General features: G+C 40.4%; 1 protein-coding gene across 2 annotated transcripts in view; it reads left to right on the top strand.

The window, feature by feature from the left end:
- Positions 1–19,516, top strand: part of LOC118372923 (gamma-aminobutyric acid receptor subunit gamma-2) — a 97,858-nt gene extending 78,342 nt beyond the window's left edge. The window contains exons 8-10 of one of the 2 annotated variants that reach the window (XM_052529469.1): positions 1,896–2,101; positions 8,767–8,790; positions 13,568–19,516. In XM_052529469.1, the coding sequence (XP_052385429.1) occupies positions 1,896–2,101; positions 8,767–8,790; positions 13,568–13,846 (509 nt within the window). In that variant the 3' untranslated portion in view covers positions 13,847–19,516. The remainder of the gene's footprint in view (positions 1–1,895; positions 2,102–8,766; positions 8,791–13,567) is intronic. The other variant, XM_052529470.1, reaches the window with a different exon arrangement.
- Positions 19,517–20,182: the final 666 nt, after the last annotated feature.

Genomic DNA, 20,182 nt, shown 5'->3' with positions numbered 1-20,182 from the left:
ACTGAGGTACCATGTAGAACCATGAAAAACAACCCCAGACCATTATTCCTCCTCCACCAAACTTTACAGTTGTCACTATGCATTGAGGCAGGTAGCGTTCTCCCGGCATCCGCCAAATCCAGATATGTCCATCGGACTGCGTGATTCATCACTCCAGAGAATGCATTTCCACGCTTGGCATTGTGCATTGTGATGTTAGGCTTGTATGCGGCTGCTTGGCCATGGAAACCCATTTCACGAAGCTCCCGACGAACAGTTCTTGTGATGACATTGCGTCCTGAAGCAGTTTGGAACTCGGTAGTGAGTGTTGCAACTGATTTTTACACACTTCAGCACTCTACAGTCCTGTTCGGTGAACTTGTGTGGCCTAGCACTTCGCGGCTGAGCCGTTGTTGCTCCTAGACATTTCCACTTTACAAGAACAGTACTTACAGTTTACCGGGGCAGCTCTAGCAGAGCAGAAATTGTATGAATTGACTTGTTGGAAAGGTGGCATCCTATGACGGTGCCACGTTGAAAGTCACTGACCTCTAGTAACAACATTATACTGCCAATGTTTGTCTATGGAAATTGCATGGCTGTGTGTTCAATTTTTTGCACTTGTCAACAACGGGTGTGGCTGAAACAGCTGAATCCACTAATTTAAAGGGTGTCCACATAATGTTGTATATATTGTGCATGTTGTGGATCAAGGGACCACAACACTTGGTTGCTACGCCGTCCATTATGGGGAAACTGTACGTCATAATGTGTCAAGTGTTTACAATTTAACAGCATTTCATAATCTTTTAGTTTTTTGTAATCCAGTACTCGAATACTCTGCCTTGATTTCTAATCACTATACTTAATGATACCGTTTCCTCGGATTCCTTTAATTTGTTGGAGTTGTCACGCCTTGGTCTTAGTATTTTGTGTTTTCTTTAATTATTTGTTCAGGCCAGGGTGTGACATGGGGTTATTGTATTGTCGTATTGGGGTTTTTGTAGGCATTGGGATTGTGGTTGATTGGGTGTGTCTAGTATAGGCTTGGCTGCCTGAGGCGGTTCTCAATCAGAGTCAGGTGATTCTTGTTGTCTCTGATGGGGAACCGTATTTAGGTAGCCTGGGTTTCACTGTGTATTTCGTGGGTGATTGTTCCTGTCTCTGTGTAGTGTTCACCAGATAGGCTGTAATTAGGTTTCACGGTCCGTTTTGTTGTTTTGTATTTGTATCAGTTATTTCATATTTGTATCAGTTATTTCATGTACCGCGATTCATTCCTTAAAGACATGAGTAACCACCACGCTGCATTTCGGTCCGACTTTCTTTCGACAAACGAAGAACGCCGTTACAGGAGTAGTATTATGGGAAATATACTGTATGTGTTAGATATGTTACATTACCAGAGAAAGCACTTAGGCATGACCCAGCTCACACACGTTTTTGCATGCGTAAAGTATGTAATTCATTTAAGACCCATAAGGATCAAATAGGAAGCTCTCTTCAAAATAGATGTGTGCAGCATGCTAAAATAGTTCAAACATCCCCACTGTGTATCATACATATTGTATTTTGTTCAACCAGTCTGAGATTGCTCCATTCTAATAATCTCTGTGAATATATTTTTGTACAGAAAGTTTCTTTGAATTTTTGATCAGTTTTTTCTCACGTCTATGAGACTAGGGAGGTCAATAAAATAATTATATATATATTAAATATATAAATATACTCTGAACCACTCTTACAACTCTATTTTGTTAGTCTCCGACATATCCTACATTTTTTTTTGCCTCCACTACACCAACTCCCCAAGTACTAAAATCAAAACCCTCTAAGAATGGCATACTGTTATCTTTTGTTGCTATAGCCTTTCTGTACCCTCGTCTGACCCTCTTGGCCATCTGGTCTATTGACAGGCATCACCACTGTGCTGACCATGACTACGCTGAGTACCATAGCCAGGAAGTCGCTGCCTAAGGTGTCCTACGTGACGGCCATGGACCTCTTTGTGTCCGTATGCTTCATCTTCGTCTTTGCCGCGCTGATAGAATACGGAACACTGCACTACTTTGTAAGCAACAGGAAGCCAAGCACAAAAAAGGACAAGAAGAAGAAAAACCCGGTGAGTCGTTTATCCAAAACAAAGTGGGCACACAATGACTCTTCTCAAGTAATGAAGATAAAATTGTCAGAATAGCTGAGATAAATGTCAGACACTTTTTGAGCTTAATGTGTTTGCAAAGAATGTTGACCGTACCTGTGAGAATGTGTTTATATTAGGAATAGGCCAGGTCAAGGGGTGGGGATTACAACACTCTCCAAACACAGAGTTATTTCCTGTCTCTGAAAGCCTCGCCAATCACTGTATTACTGTGTCACTGTAATGCAAAGCCTTCTACTACTAGGTTCTTTGAAGGGAGCATTTCATTGTGAGGCCACCTCGTGCCATGCAGTCTACGAGAGACATAGAACCTGTCCTTAATCCATACCACAGCTGTGCAGTACTATTTTAAAACCTTGTCACATGACCAGAAGGTGTCGGGGCTTTAAATCCCCACAACATCATGACGGCTATAGTAAAAGCACCAGAGTTAGCTAGCTAGGTACTTATCAGGCTGTGGAGTGCTCCAGTTTCAGCTTCTCTGTAAGTAAGATTTGCTTTTGGATATAAATGTGTGCTGGGTGAATGAGTTTTGACGATCTGAAGGTGTAATGCCAGTTTGCTTTCTCTAAGGGGTTGTTCTAAATGAGGTTCTTCACATGGTCTGCCAAGTTGTGATGCAGAAGCCTTTGACTCAGATCCTTTTGATCTTCATGAATAAAAAAGGAAATCGAGGAAATAACATATTTTAAATTCTCATAGGTTTTGGGTGTAAGGGTCTAACCATACTAATTTCTCATTGGATAATGGGTGTAATGATCTATCCGTTTTATTTTCCCATAGGTTTTGGGTGTAAGGGTCTGACCATTTTCATTTCTTATGGGTTTTGGGTGTAAGGGCCTATCCATTTTAATTTCTTATGGGTTTTGGGTGTAAGGGTCTGACCATTTTCATTTCTTATGGGTTTTGGGTGTAAGGGCCTAGCCATTTTCATTTCTTATGGGTTTGGGGTGTAAGGGTCTGACCATTTTCATTTCTTATGGGTTTTGGGTGTAAGGGCCTATCCATTTTCATTTCTTATGGGTTTTGGGTGTAACGGCCTGACCATTTTCATTTCTTATGGGTTTTGGGTGTAAGGGCCTATCCATTTTCATTTCTTATGGGTTTTGGGTGTAAGGGCCTAGCCATTTTCATTTCTTATGGGTTTTGGGTGTAAGGGTCTGACCATTTTCATTTCTTATGGGTTTTGGGTGTAAGGGTCTGACCATTTTCATTTCTTATGGGTTTTGGGTGTAAGGGCCTAGCCATTTTCATTTCTTATGGGTTTTGGGTGTAAGGGCCTATCCATTTTCATTTCTTATGGGTTTTGGGTGTAAGGGTCTGACCATTTTCATTTCTTATGGGTTTTGGGTGTAAGGGCCTAGCCATTTTCATTTCTTATGGGTTTTGGGTGTAAGGGTCTGACCATTTTCATTTCTTATGGGTTTTGGGTGTAAGGGCCTATCCATTTCATTTCTTATGGGTTTTGGGTGTAAGGGTCTGACCATTTTCATTTCTTATGGGTTTTGGGTGTAAGGGTCTGACCATTTTCATTTCTTATGGGTTTTGGGTGTAAGGGTCTGACCATTTTCATTTCTTATGGGTTTTGGGTGTAAGGGCCTATCCATTTTCATTTCTTATGGGTTTTGGGTGTAAGGGCCTATCCATTTTCATTTCTTATGGGTTTTGGGTGTAAGGGTCTAACCTGTTTTCATGTCTCATAGATTTTGGTTGTTAGGTTCTGACCGTTTTCATTTCTTATAGGTATTGTCTGTAAGGGTCTAACCATTTTTATTTCTCATGGCTTTTAGGTATAAGGGTCTATCCATTTTCATTTCTCATAGGTTTTTGGTCTATGGGTCTGACCATTTTAATGTATTATGGGTTTAAGTGTCTAACATTTTTTAATTCTCATGGGTTTTGGGTATAAGGGTCGATCCATTTTTATTTCTCATAGGTTTTGGGTGTAATAGTCTAACCATTTTCATTTCTCATTGTGATGTTCATCTGAAGAAGTAGACCAAGGTGCAGCCTGGTAAGTGTTCATGATCTTTAATACTCAGAACACCAAACAAAAACAACAAAAGGAATAACGAATGTCACGTTCTGCCGGCTTCACAGAGCTAACAAAAAACAAGATCCCACAACATAGGTAGGAAAACAGGCTACCTAAGCATGATGCCCAATCAGGGACAACGATAGACAGCTTCCTCTGATTGGGAACCACACTCGGCCAAAACCAAAGAAATACAAAATATAGAATGCCCACCCCACCTCACACCCTGACCTCACCAAATAGTGAAATAAAAAGGCTCTCTAAGGTCATGGCGTGACAGTACCCCCCCAGGTGCGGATTCCCGGCCACAAACCTGAACCTATAGGGGAGGGTCCGGGTGGGCATCTACCCTTGGCGGCAGTTCCGGTCCAGGGCATAGCCCGCCCTCCGCCTCTGGCTTCCCCCACTTTAGTGGCGCCTCTGGTGCGGGGACCATCGTCACCGGCCACGGACTGGGGATCCTCGCCGCAGACCCCAGACTAGGGACCCTCGTTGCAGGCTCCGGACAGGGGACCGTCGCCAGAGGCTCCGGACTGGAGACCCATGGAGCAGGCACAGGATGAACCGGACTGTGGGGGAGCACTGTAGATCTGGTGCCTATCCTTGGCACCACTCTTCCAGGCTGAATGCCCACTTTAGCACAGCACCTCCAGAGCGCAGGCACAGGTTGAACCGGGCTGTGTGGGAGCACTGGAGATCTGGTGCTTACAACTCGCACCGCTCCTCGTGGCTGAATGCCCACTTTAGCCCAGCACGTGTGGAGCGCAGGCACAGGACACACTGAGCTGTCACAGCGCACCGGAGGCACAGTGCGCAGAGCTGGCGCGGGATTCCCTGGGCCGAAACGGCGCACCGGAGACCAAGAGCGCTGAGCTGGCACAATCCACCCTGACTGGATGCCCATTCTAGTGTGGCACTTGCGGAGAGCTGGCTCCGAGTGCACCGGGCTGTGCACGCGCCCTGGCGACACCGTGCGCTTTACTGCATAACACGGTGCCTGCCCGGTCACTCGCTCCCCGCGGTAAGCATGGGGAGTTGGCTCAGGTCTATAACCTGACTCCGCCAATCTCCTCTTTAATACTCAGAACACCAAACAAAAGCAACAAACGGAATAACGAACATCACTTTCTGCCGGCTTCACAGAGCTAACAAAAAACAAGATCCCACAACATAGGTGGGTAAACAGGCTACCTAAGTATGATTCCCAATCAGAGACAACGATAGACAGCTGCCTCTGATTGGGAACCACGCTCGGCCAAAACCAAAGAAATACAAAACATCGAATGCCCACCCCACCTCACACCCTGACCTCACCAAATAGAGAAATACAACGTCTCTCTAAGGTCAGGGCGTGACACTCATAGGTTTTGTGTGTTGTAAGGGTCTAACCAGTTTCATTTCTCGTAGGTTTTTGGGTGTAATGGTATATCCATATTCATTTCTCATAGGTTTTGAGTGGAAGGGTCTAACCATTTTAATTTCTCATAGGTTTTGGGGGTAAGGGCCTAACCATTTTAATTTATTATGGCTTTTGGGTGTAAGGGCCTAACCATTTTAATTTATTATGGCTTTTGGAGGTAAGGGCCTAACCATTTTAATTTATTATGGCTTTTGGAGGTAAGGGCCTAACCATTTTAATTTATTATGGCTTTTGGGGGTAAGGGCCTAACCATTTTAATTTATTATGGCTTTTGGGGGTAAGGGCCTATCCATTTTCATTTATTATGGCTTTTGGGGGTAAGGGCCTAACCATTTTCATTTATTATGGCTTTTGGGGGTAAGGGCCTAACCATTTTCATTTCTCATGGGTTTTGGGTGTAACCATTTTCCGTTCTCATAGGTTTTTGTGGTGTAAGGGTCTAACCATTTTAATTTATTATGGCTTTTGGGTGTAAGGGCCTAACCATTTTCATTTATTATGGCTTTTGGGGGTAAGGGCCTAACCATTTTCATTTATTATGGCTTTTGGGGGTAAGGGCCTAACCATTTTCATTTATTATGGCTTTTGGGGGTAAGGGCCTAACCATTTTCATTTATTTTTGGGGGGTGTATGACTTTTCCGTTCTCATAGGGGTAAGGGTCTAACCATTTTAATTTATTATGGCTTTTGGGTGTAAGGGCCTAACCATTTTCATGTATTATGGCTTTTGGGTGTAAGGGCCTAACCATTTTCATGTATTATGGCTTTTGGGGGTAAGGGCCTATCCATTTTCATGTATTATGACTTTTGGGTGTAAGGGCCTAACCATTTTAATTTCTCGTGGGTTTTGGGTGTAATCGTCCATCCATTTTTATTTCTCATAGGTTTTTGGTCTAAGGGTCTAACCATTTTCATTACTCATAGGTTTTGGGTGTAATAGTCTAACCATTTTAATTTCTCATAGGTTTTGGATGTAAGGTTCTAACCAATTTAATTTCTCATAGGTTTTGGGTGTAAGGGTCTATCTGTTTTAATTTCTCATAGAACAAAAACCGAATGGTCTAAGCAGTTTCATTTCTCGTAGGTTTTTATAGTGTAAGGGTCTATCCATTTTCATTTATCATAGGTTTTGGGTGTAAGGGACTAACCATTTTCATTTATCATAGGTTTTTGTGGTGTAATGATTTAACCATTTTCATTTCTCATAGGTTTTGGGTGTAAGGGACTAACCATTTTCATTTCTCATAGGTTTTGGGTGTAAGGGACTAACCATTTTCATATCTCATAGGTTTTGGGTGTAAGGGTCTGACCATTTTCATTTCTCATAGGTTTTGGGTGTAAGGTACTAACCATTTTCATTTATCATAGGTTTTTGTGGTGTAATGATTTAACCATTTTCATTTCTCATAGGTTTTGGGTGTAAGGGACTAACCATTTTCATTTCTCATAGGTTTTGGGTGTAAGGGACTAACCATTTTCATTTCTCATAGGTTTTGGGTGTAAGGGACTGACCATTTTCATTTCTCATAGGTTTTGGGTGTTTTCATTTCTTATGGGTTTTGGGTGTACTAACCAATTTCATTTCTCATATGTTCTCATTTTCATTTCTCATAGGTTTTGGGTGTAAGGGACTAACCATTTTCATTTCTCATAGGTTTTGGGTGTAAGGGTCTGACCATTTTCATTTCTCATAGGTTTTGGGTGTAAGGTACTAACCAATTTCATTTCTCATATGTTTTGGGTGTAAGGGACTAACCATTTTAATTTCTCATAGGTTTTGGGTGTAAGGGACTAACCATTTTCATTTCTCATAGGTTTTGGGTGTAAGGGACTAACCATTTTCATTTCTCATATGTTTTGGGTGTAAGGGACTAACCATTTTCATTTCTCATAGGTTTTGGGTGTAAGGGACTAACCATTTTCATTTCTCATATGTTTTGGGTGTAAGGGACTAACCATTTTCATTTCTCATAGGTTTTGGGTGTAAGGGACTAACCATTTTCATTTCTCATATGTTTTGGGTGTAAGGGACTAACCATTTTCATTTCTCATAGGTTTTGGGTGTAAGGGACTAACCATTTTCATTTCTCATAGGTTTTGGGTGTAAGGGACTAACCATTTTCATTTCTCATAGGTTTTGGGTGTAAGGGACTAACCATTTTCATTTCTCATAGGTTTTGGGTGTAAGGGACTAACCATTTTCATTTCTCATAGGTTTTGGGTGTAAGGGACTAACCATTTTAATTTCTCATAGGTTTTGGGTGTAAGGGACTAACCATTTTCATTTGTCATAGGTTTTGGGTGTAAGGGACTAACCAATTTCATTTCTCATATGTTTTGGGTGTAAGGGACTAACCATTTTCATTTCTCATAGGTTTTGGGTGTAAGGGACTAACCATTTTCATTTCTCATAGGTTTTGGGTGTAAGGGACTAACCATTTTCATTTCTCATAGGTTTTGGGTGTAAGGGACTAACCATTTTCATTTCTCATAGGTTTTAGGTTTAAGGATTTAACCATTTTCTGAAAATTAAAAAATGAATAAGTAAATAATGATGTCCTATTTCAATGTTATGAAATGTTATGATGGTACAGTAATTGTTCAAATAATTGTCTGTAGACAACAACAGTGTGTATGTAGACAACGACAGTGTATTTATAATCAATCTGTTAAATGTAAGCATACTGGAACTGATGTGTTATTCCATTAGGACTAATTGTTTGATAAACAGGAAATAAAAGCAGTAAAAAGGCATTTTTGAAGATACAGTAGTGTGAGAGTTTAAAGTACTACAAATCCATGTTCAATGTGTTTGTCAGATAAAAATGCCTTTAACTGAGCTTTAAAATGCCATTGTCTTGTCTTGGTGTAACGGGTCAGCTCTGAGCCCAACTAGGATCAATATCATCCCTAAATCGTTGATGTCAAGTTTGTTTCATGGATATGGCACATCTCTAAATGTAAAATTGACTGGGGATCAACCTGGTCCACAATTTGATGTATCCAGTCCTGCATCTTCCTCCTGTATGTGTCTCGCCAGTATGTTGTTCCCTTCCTACTTCTACGGTGTTATTTTCTTTAGACATTCTCTCTGTCTCTTTTTACATTTGTTCTTTTTTGTGTTGTTCTCTTTTAATTCTACATATTCTTTGTTTCCTGTTGGGACAAAAGCTCCTCCGGCTATTTTCCTCAAAGGTATATTGCCTGTGTCTGAGTTTCATCTATTGACTGCATGTGTCTGCTGCATTTTGCCTGTCTCTGTACCCAGCTAGTGTACCTCACTGCTACATGTCTGTTTTAGAGACCATTTCTTTACCTTTAACTCAGAATGTCTTCCGCAATACCACCAAACAAAGCGCTCACTGTGCAGAGGCAGCCAGACATACTTGTGTAGTGACAACATTCTGCTCTCTCACATAACCAGCACACACACGTCCACAGCTAGTAAAAAGATGGTACAAAATGGTTTCATTCTGACTTATTTTATTTTTTACACTGTGCAATTTTAACAATAATGCAGTGGCAGCTCTATTTCCCCTGTCAAGCTAAGCTACCCGTGTGTTTGTGGGGCTTTTAACCTGATGCTTCCTATAGAATCAGCAGAGCCTTAACAGACTGAAATAGACAACCCCTACACTGTGTTAAGCCTAATTAGTAGTGATCATTTTAATGGCTCCACATGCAGCAGAGTAGATTTAGCCCCAGTAATCTCTAAAACACTCACAGGTAACTGCCAAAATAATGGAAACACTTAATGAGACATACAAAGTATATTGAAAGCAGGTGCTTCCACACAGGTGTGGTTTCTGAGTTAATTAAGCAATTAGCATCCCATCATGTTTAGGGTCATGTATAAAATGCTGGGCAATGCTGCTACTATGGCCAAGCCCCCATAGGATGACATTGCCCCATCCACAGGGCACGAGAGGTCACTGAATGGTTTGATGAGCATGAAAACGATGTAAAGCACATGCCATGACCATCTCAGTCACCAGATCTCAACCCATTTGGACATTTATGGGAGATTCAGGAGCGGCGCCTGAGACAGCGTTTTCCACCACCATCAACAAAACACCAAATAATGGAATTTTCCGTGGAAGAATGGTGTGAATCCCTCCAATAGAGTCCCAGACACTTGTAAAATCTATGCCAAGGTGCATTGAAGCTGTTCTGGCTGGTGGTGGCCCAATGCCCTCTTAAGACGCTTTATGTTGGTGTTTCCTTTATTTTGGCAGTTACCTGTATATTTAACACTCAAGTAAAGAAGATGATGTGCTTTAAAAAACAGAATCACCCTGAATCTATTATATGGAAGTGTAACATTTCTTAATGGGGTAATTTGACTGAATTTAAATACCATTAGTCAGAGGATACTGTACGTATGGTAAACATTTGAACCAGCCATTTAAAGTGAGATCATTTTTATAGCTATTTTAAATAATGGACAAAAAATGAACTACAGCTGACACTAAGCTTTGATTATAGTGGTAGTTATTCAGAGTAGGAGACTAAGGCCTATATTCAACCTGTAAAGCTGAACTTCCACGGTGCGGATTGAATAGAGCCCTTAGTGTTTCCGTCAATTATTTATTTTGAGAGGTTGTCTACTTCATCCGGTTAAAGCTGGTTATGCCACTTTTGTTTGCAAACCCCGGCCACACTGCAGGATCTGGGTTTGCTCTTCTGCTTGAGCTAGCTTCCACTACACGCTTCCTTCTCCCGTGCAACCCCCCCTTTGAGAACCGAGTCACATGACCCGATGCTGCTTCCTGGTGCAAATCTAGGTTGATGATAAAAGGTTAAAACAATGTAATAATTCCATGCGGAAGCGTTGGAAAATAAACAAGTTCATTGGACCAGCGCCATTACTGATTCTACAGAATTAACGAGCGAAAGTGACTGGAAGCAAATGTTAGCAGTACAAAAAGCTTCCCATTTTAGCGAACTACTCACCAAACACAGCACAACTGTTTTACTGTCATTATATTCTTTACAAAAATATAAAAAATGATCTGCAGCCACTTTATTACTTGATTTCTCGACCATTGGTGACATTTTCAATCCTATTCCTTTAGAATCAGCCACAGAGCTGGTCCAATTAATGTGTTTATTTTCAAACGCTCCACATGGAATTATTAGGTTGTATTAACCTGTATCTGTTCGACCTAGCTGCAAATCCCCTGGTTGTCAATCAATCAGAGTATAATGTGGAACCAACCAATCTTTACATGTGGTTATGCATCGTTTTCAAAGGAACTACAAGCATCCTTGTATTCTAGTGCTGGGCAAATTTGAGCTGCAGAGAAGGAGCTACAGTCAAATCAGTGTTTTGATATTTTATAATGACACATGCCTTTAAACAATTTAACCCCAAAGCTTATGGTGTTTGATGGTGCTTGACACACATATGGTTAATTTTATGAGGACATTAGGAAAGCAGTATGATTACCTATACATAGCACTAGTATGACATCCATTAACTACAATAAAGCCTAATGAAAAGGAAAAAAAACTCCAAGAGGCTAAAGGATATGGGATAGGGCCTAGAGGTTAGGGGTTGGTGCCTATGGGTTAGGGGCTAGGGGTTAGAGGCTAGGGGTTAGGGAGTAAGGGTTAGAGGCTATGGGATAGGGCCTAGAGGTTAGGGGTTGGTGCCTATGGGTTAGGGGCTAGGGGTTAGAGGCTAGGGGTTAGGGAGTAAGGGTTAGAGGCTATGGGATAGGGCCTAGAGGTTAGGGGTTGGTGCCTATGGGTTAGGGGCTAGGGGTTAGAGGCTAGGGGTTAGGGAGTAAGGGTTAGAGGCTATGGGATAGGGCCTAGAGGTTAGGGGTTGGTGCCTATGGGTTAGGGGCTAGGTGTTAGAGGCTAGGGGTTAGGGAGTAGGGGTTAGAGGCTATGGGATAGGGCCTAGGGGTTAGGGGTTGGTGCCTATGGGTTAGGGGCTAGGGGTTAGAGGCTAGGGGTTAGGGAGTAGGGGTTAGAGGCTATGGGATAGAGCCTAGGGGTTAGGGGTTGGTGCCTATGGGTTAGGGGTTAGAGGATAGGGGTTAGGGAGTAGGGGTTAGAGGCTATGGGATAGGGCCTAGAGGTTAGGGGTTGGTGCCTATAGGTTAGGGGTTAGAGGATAGGGGTTAGGGAGTAGGGGTTAGAGGCTATGGGATAGGGCCTAGAGGTTAGGGGCTGGTGCCTATGGGTTAGGGGTTAGAGGATAGGGGTTAGGGAGTAGTGGTTAGAGGCTATGGGATAGGGCCTAGAGGTTAGGGGTTGGTGCCTATGGGTTAGGGGTTAGAGGCTAGGGGTTAGGGAGTAGGGGTTAGAGGCTATGGGATAGGGCCTAGAGGTTAGGGGTTGGTGCCTATGGGTTAGAGGATAGGTGTTAGGGAGTAGGGGTTAGAGGCTATGGGATAGGGCCTAGAGGTTAGGGGTTGGTGCCTATGGGTTAGGGGTTAGAGGATAGGGGTTAGGGAGTAGTGGTTAGAGGCTATGGGATAGGGCCTAGAGGTTAGGGGTTGGTGCCTATGGGTTAGGGGTTAGAGGCTAGGGGTTAGAGGCTATGGGATAGGGCCTAGAGGTTAGGGGTTGGTGCCTATGGGTTAGAGGATAGGGGTTAGGGAGTAGGGGTTAGAGGCTATGGGATAGGGCCTAGAGGTTAGGGGTTGGTGCCTATGGGTTAGGGGTTAGAGGATAGGGGTTAGGGAGTAGGGGTTAGAGGCTATGGGATAGGGCCTAGAGGTTAGGGGTTGGTGCCTATGGGTTAGGGGTTAGAGGATAGGGGTTAGGGAGTAGGGGTTAGAGGCTATGGGATAGGGCCTAGAGGTTAGGGGTTGGTGCCTATGGGTTAGGGGCTAGGGGTTAGAGATTAGGGGATAGGGGTTAGAGGTTAGGGAGTAGGGGTTAGAGGCTATGGGATAGGGCCTAGAGGTTAGGGGCTTGGGGTTAGAGGCTAGGGACTAGAGGCAAGGGGTTAGAGGGTAGGGACTGGAAGTTAGAGGTTACGGGATAGGGCCTTGAGGCTAGGGCTAGAGGTTAAGGACTAGAGGTTAGGGGGTAAGAGGTTAAAGGCTTTGGGCTCTGTTCAGTTAGTAGCGATTCCATTCAGTTTATTTGAAGTGGAACAATACAATACTGTCTGTAACTGCGTCATTATATTTCTAAATGAATCACACACAAAATATTATGCTGGGTCAGCAGAAACTCAGTCTTATAGGAGAGAAGACATATGTGCAAAGGTGGTTTGCCATTTTGAGATAAAAGCCCATGAAAATTCTAATTGTGCCTCCTTTGACTGATGGAGCAAAGGACTATTTTAGGAATTGTCAGAAATGAAAGGCTGTGCTCTCAAGTGGTGAGCAGGCTTTAAAGGAGGTTGATTTAACCCATTTAGGGATAGGAAATGGAGGAACAGTGAGTCCCTGCTCAACAGTCTTTCTTATCGTACAGCTTACATCATTATCCATTTAGAATACATTCAAATGTTCCCCCTCTGAAATCCACTCAATGGCATCCACATACAGAACAAGAATTATGTAATTTGAGTGAATCATTATGCAAAAATGGACTGTGTTTAGGTTTGGGACTAATGATAACCATGATACTCCTCGTATTTTCCCATGACGTGCAAAACAGAGCTTAAAATAGGTTGCCCAGCACTAGCATCATCTTTCGACTAAATAAAGCCCAATACACAATGTATCCTACAGAAGCCAGATACTTTGTACTTTTGGCTTTACCCATAGATGTCATTTGCATTATGTGTTCCAAAGGGAATAGTCCATTGTCAGCTTTAAGCCACTCTAATTAAATACAGGTACCACTGATGGCTTATTTGTGTTTTACTGAAATGCTTAAAAATATTAAATTTCCAAGTGAAGTTAAAAATTATATTTTGTGTACTAAGATAGAGACTAAATTAGGTCCCCCATGTTTCACCTCTTAAACTCCAGTTGCTAACTGTGCTCTTTGTTAAAAGCAGACCCCTACGGTGGACATACGCCCTCGCTCAGCCACCGCCATCCAGATGAACAACGCCACCCACATGCAGGAGCGGGATGAGGAGTATGGCTACGAGTGCCTGGACGGCAAGGACTGCACCAGCTTCTTCTGCTGTTTCGAGGACTGCCGCTCTGGGGCCTGGCGGCATGGGCGGTTGCACATCCGTGTCGCCAAGATAGACTCGTACGCTCGCATCGGTTTCCCCACCGCTTTCGGTCTCTTTAACCTGGTTTACTGGATCTCCTATCTCTATCTCTAGATCCAGCGTGTAGCCAGACGTAGAATATACGTTCTGCTCCAACAAGACCATTTTTAAGAAGGGGACCCACTGAAATGTTTTCCTTTTATTTTTGTTTCTCTTTTATTTCATTATTTGATCATTCATATTTTTTAAAGCAAAAGTTGTAGCAAACCCAATAGGCATGCAGGGATCTGGAGTCTGATAGTGGAACTACGACTGTGCTTTGTGTAAGCAAGAACCTAAGCTCACCATAGTGATTCTGCATGACTACGTTTCCCAGATTCCCCTTGGTCAGGTATTGGTTTATGTAGAAGTTATTCAATATCAGGGCCGCTTCAATGTTTTATTTGTATTTGCCCTTAGTCAGCATATTAGATCACAGTTTTTTTGTATGAACAAGTTACGCATGCATGTGCTACACAAGACAAATGGCAGATATGTCAGATATGACATCAGCTTATTTTTATTTATCGCTATATTCATCCATCCAAAATACAAAAAGCACTTTAATAGTTATATAGGTTGAACAGTAAGTATGATTTTACATTTTACTTTGATGTTTCTTTTAGCTAACTGTTAAACATTACTTTAGCAGTGTTAAACATGACTTTAGCAGTGTTAAACATGACTTTAGCAGTGTTAAACATGACTTTAGCAGTGTTAAACATGACTTTAGCAGTGTTAAACATGACTTTAGCAGTGTTAAACATGACTTTAGTAGTGTTAAACATGACTTTAGCAGTGTTAAACATGACTTTAGCAGTGTTAAACATGACTTTAGCAGTGTTAAACATGACTTTAGTAGTGTTAAACATGACTTTAGCAGTGTTAAACATGACTTTAGCAGTGTTAAACATTACTTTAGCAGTGTTAAACATGACTTTAGTAGTGTTAAACATTACTTTAGCAGTGTTAAACATGACTTTAGCAGTGTTAAACATTACTTTAGCAGTGTTAAACATGACTTTAGCAGTGTTAAAACATTACTTTAGCAGTGTTAAACATGACTTTAGCAGTGTTAAACATGACTTTAGCAGTGTTAAACATTACTTTAGCAGTGTTAAACATGACTTTAGCAGTGTTAAACATGACTTTAGCAGTGTTAAAACATTACTTTAGCAGTGTTAAACATGACTTTAGCAGTGTTAAACATGACTTTAGCAGTGTTAAACATTACTTTAGCGATGTTAAACATGACTTTAGCAGTGTTAAACATGACTTTAACAGTGTTAAACATTACTTTAGCAGTGTTAAACATTACTTTAGCAGTGTTAAACATGACTTTAGCAGTGTTAAACATGACTTTAACAGTGTTAAACATGACTTTAACAGTGTTAAACATGACTTTAACAGTGTTAAACATGACTTTAGCAGTGTTAAACATTACTTTAGCGATGTTAAACATGACTTTAGCAGTGTTAAACATGACTTTAACAGTGTTAAACATTACTTTAGCAGTGTTAAACATTACTTTAGCAGTGTTAAACATGACTTTAGCAGTGTTAAACATGACTTTAACAGTGTTAAACATGACTTTAACAGTGTTAAACATGACTTTAGCAGTGTTAAACATGACTTTAGCAGTGTTAAACATGACTTTAGCAGTGTTAGACATGACTTTAGCAGTGTTAAACATGACTTTAGCAGTGGTAAACATGACTTTAGCAGTGTTAGACATGACTTTAGCAGTGTTAAACATTACTTTAGCAGTGTTAAACATGACTTTAGCAGTGTTAAACATTACTTTAGCAGTGTTAAACATTACTTTAGCGATGTTAAACATGACTTTAGCAGTGTTAAACATGACTTTAGCAGTGTTAAACATTACTTTAGCAGTGTTAAACATGACGTTAGCAGTGTTAAACATGACTTTAGCAGTGTTGAACGTGACTGTAGCAGTGTTAAACATTACTTTAGCAGTGTTGAACGTGACTTTAGCAGTGTTAAACATGACTTTAGCAGTGTTAAACATGACTTTAGCAGTGTTGAACGTGACTTTTTTTCATGTGTGGTCAGAGCGCTAGAAAAGACTGTTTATGGTCGACTGTACAGACACTGTGTATATATGTTATTATGTAGTGGTTTACATTTATTGCATGCACCTTTCTGGCCAAAATTCAACACGTTTTAAGGTATTCTATTGTTGGCTATGGATGCAAAAAAAGAACACGGCTGATTATTCATCTTTTTTTGAGGAAAAGTAGAAAATTAGACAAAAATACTTTCAGATGTTGACTTCTAAGTTCATGTTCATCTCCACCAATATGTATTAAAACAGGATCAATACAGACCTTACAGGCAAAAAAAAACGTTATATCAACTTTTATGAACGTATAGTGATCTGAGAACCTAATCTTCCTTTTCAAACACTTCAATTGACACAGGTGTGGCTGTGCTGGCTCCTATGGGAAGTGTGTAGATAAGAAATAGGCATCAAAATCATCCAACAAATATTCTGCTCCTTTTTCTCCCCGACAACCACTTGGTAGACGTGAGTATTACACAAACACAGCAAGCAGTGTTTTACTTCATTCAGCTGGCACGTTGAGTGTCTACACTGGAAGCGGCTGTAGTTCTGAATGCCTACACCCATCAAAATGCCCAAACTCTCAGTGACAGAAAACACACTCCCATTTGCCATAAGACTGAACAGCATTGCTTAGTCACTGCATTAAAACAGATCAATCTGTCTCAATGGGTGGTTTAGGGGGACTTAAGGCAAAAAAACAAACTATTTAACTGGAGGAATATTGCTGAACTTGACAGCTCCGTGGAGAAGAAAGCATCTGCTTGTGACCAGACCAGATGCATAAGCCTTACTCTCTTTGAAGAGAAACACTGTGGAAATTACAATGATCTGACGCTGAAAACATATTTAAAGATCTGGGAGAAGTTCAGGAATTCATTCTGGTTTGTTTTGTTGTTGTTTTTTCCAGTGTTTATGATGCATCATTAAATCATTCATGTGTCAGTACGACATTACTCATGTACTGTATAGTGTAGCACATTGTGAACGTCAAAATAAGTACTCAAACTGCTTTGAGTAGTAATGTGCTTCACATCATACGGTACAGAGGTCTTACAATGCAACTTGAGGGATATTTATATACCCAAATCATAGCCAACCGTTTCCAAACGAGTACCTTAGGCAAAGGCAGCCCAAGGATGTTAAAGAGCAGTGCTTGAATCGAAATAAATAAGTCATTATGCATATTGTAAGTCACATGATATTATGTACATAGTCGATCACAAAAGGAAACACTTAACAAACCCTTACATTTTTGAATGGGGAACTTATTGGTTTGTTGTCTTTCCTTCATTTAACCCTTTTCATTTATATCATTATATTATGCTTGAACCTGTGGGATATTGGGGGGTATTTTTCAAGGAAATTGTACTTCCCTATTTTAGATGGCCCTTAACAAAACAGAGATGGAGAATGTCATTTGTCAACAACGAGACACACTTTCGTTCTATGTAGAAATTAATTTATCGTGTTGTAGTTGTATTATTTTCCATGTTGTGGTCTACATAGGCGTTAAAGACCAGTTATAGTCTGTTCATTGAATGTTATGGCTAAAAAGGTAGGTGGCAAAGTTACTTATTAACCAGCCTCAATTGAAAATATATTTTCAGACATTTTACTGTGATGTTAGCTACTCCCTGAGGTACTGAACAGATGTGCTACTCTAGAGTGATCTTCAGAGTTTCTGAATTAACTGTACTACTAATGTTAGTTGAATGAAGTGGAAACTGAAGCGCTTTCATTCACTAGTGGTCCTATATATTGTACCTGTTGAGAAGCTATCACTCAGTAACAGGGTGTGTCTTAAGCATGTATGTTGTTTTTTGCACTTCTTGAAAAGAAAGGAATTTATTTTTTGGGCCACTTGATAGTTTACTTAAGGTCCAATGCAGCCTATTTCTGGGTAACAATTAAGAACCTTACTGTGATAGTTTTTTCAAAAATGAACAAAAATAGCTTCTTAGCGAAGAGCAATTTCTCGAGCAAGAATTTTGCTAGGACCTTCTGGGAGTGGTCTGAAAACTATCTGTGAATGGCGGAGAGGTTTGGAACTCTCTTATTTACATTTTAGTAACTTAGGAGACGCTCTTATCCAGAGCAACTTACAGGAGCAATTAGGGTTAATTGCCTTGCTCAAGGGAACATCGACAGATTTTTCACTTAGTCAGCTCAGGGATTTGAATCAGCAAGCTTTTGGTTGCTGGCACAACGCTTGTAACTGCTAGGCTACTTGATGTCACCAGGCAGGCCAAAACTGAAATTACAGGTGGTCTTTTCAAACAGCTCTTACACTAAAAGGGCATTATCATAATTTTCTCAATTTTACAGTATTATTCCAACCTCATAGTCTGAAAATGTATTTTTTTTAAACAAAACATTTTAGACTGCACTGGGCCTTTAATATGTAGTGTTTACTTCTTTTAAAATGTAAAGGAATGAAAGGTTATGGAAGAACAACTAAGTGCCAAACTTTGACACAAATGTGATATATCCTTTCAGAAACCCATAGTATCCAATGATCTCTAAATCGAAATGAACTGTTTTGCTGCACTGGAATTTTTGGAAATAATGTGTGAACGAGAAAAACCCGTTTTGTGTTCTTAGAGAAAATATATTTAACACCATTTTTATATCATTTACTATTGACACATACAGCATGAAAATATGACAAACATGTGACTTTTATTTGCATATCTTTAACATTTTCTCATGGTCTATTGCTTATGAACAAATATCCAGGCACAAGGACTGGTGCTTGTGCCTAGCTTTAGCTTTATCTAAATGTCTCCTTCTTTCAGCACACTTTCATAAATTCAAGTTTCACCAATGAAAAGAGAATGAGTTATCATAAGGCATTATGTTTTGTTTGTTTATATGAAGGACTGAGTGCAGTCATAAAGTAGAGATGTTTTAAACTGAGGAAGTAGTTACTGAGGTATCAAGCCAACCAGTCATTAGAGCTTGAGAGGTCATGTTATTGAACGGCGATGGCATATAAAATCTGATTATTATCAACTATTTAAATATTACTTTACTATAACCACAAAAAAAACATTATTTTGTATTTTTGTGATTTCTTGATTTTCTTGTGCTAGTTTACAGTATGGTACATACAGTTGTATAAACTGTTGAAGGTTTTGGAAGTCTGCTGGTACTTGCAAAGATATCATAAAATATACAGTATTTGCACAAGATATATAGGTCAATCACAAAGATGACTATATTTGACATTTATTAAGTAATGTGGTATCAATCAGCTTAATTTGGCCTCATGCCTTGCCTCTGTCTATTCCACCATCACATTTATGTTAGCTGAAGACTCAACAATCACGGAAGACAGAGTTATTTTATTTTGGGCAAACTATAAATAAGACCCATGTGAAGATCACATGTCGATCATTTATATTGTTATATATTTTGTCAGACTGGGAAAAACAATAAAATATACCACACCATCATTGCTGTATTGGGTTCCAAAAACAAAATAAATATATTATAAATTCCATTGATATGTTAGACGTTTGCCATCTCTATATATTTCTTGAGGATATTGATGAATTATTCTTGGGGTCTGCATAATACACTAAATGTACTGAAAATATCCTTTTCATAAGGGATTTGCACACAGCTGTGTGAATTTTATAATAAAATTATTGCATTTATCAATGTGTCTTGTTTGTCAACTCAACACCTTATGTACATTACAATACATCTATTTAATAAACATTGCTGTTATTCTAGCAATGGCATGGTATAACACAAAGAAATGTGACTATGCATCAAAACATGACACTCTGGAACATTTGATGCTGGTTTCTCACGCTGTATAGACCAGGGGTATTCAACCTATGAGGTCGGGAGCCTGCTGGTTTTCTGTTCTACATGATAATTAATTGCACACACCTGGTGTCCCAGGTCTAAATCAGTCCCTGATTGGAGGGGAACAATGAAAAAAATACAGTGAAACTGGTTTAGAGGTCCAGAGTTGAGTTTGAGGGTTATAGACCATATAATACCTGAAGTCCATCATGATAATCACCGGGGAGAACAGATTCAAATCTGTATTGAGCTACGATAAAGCACTTGGTCCCTTGACAAAAAAACAGAAAACAACAGATGACATCATATTTGGAGGCATGTGAAGCAGTTTTTGATTGGCGAGTTGAGGTGTGGTCGACTGTGCAGTGATGTGATGGGAACATCGGCAGTAGCCCAGTGTTTGATGTGTTTCAGGGCAGCAGCGTGCTGGGCTGGCTGGCTCAGGCAGATTTTGACTTGGCATCCCCTCATCCCCTGGGTTGAGTGGCAGCTGCTGGGGCAGAGATGGC

This window comes from Oncorhynchus keta, chromosome 11, assembly GCF_023373465.1.
Source record: "Oncorhynchus keta strain PuntledgeMale-10-30-2019 chromosome 11, Oket_V2, whole genome shotgun sequence".
Classification (NCBI taxonomy): domain Eukaryota; kingdom Metazoa; phylum Chordata; class Actinopteri; order Salmoniformes; family Salmonidae; genus Oncorhynchus; species Oncorhynchus keta.
This window is presented reverse-complemented; position numbering and strand designations above follow the sequence as displayed.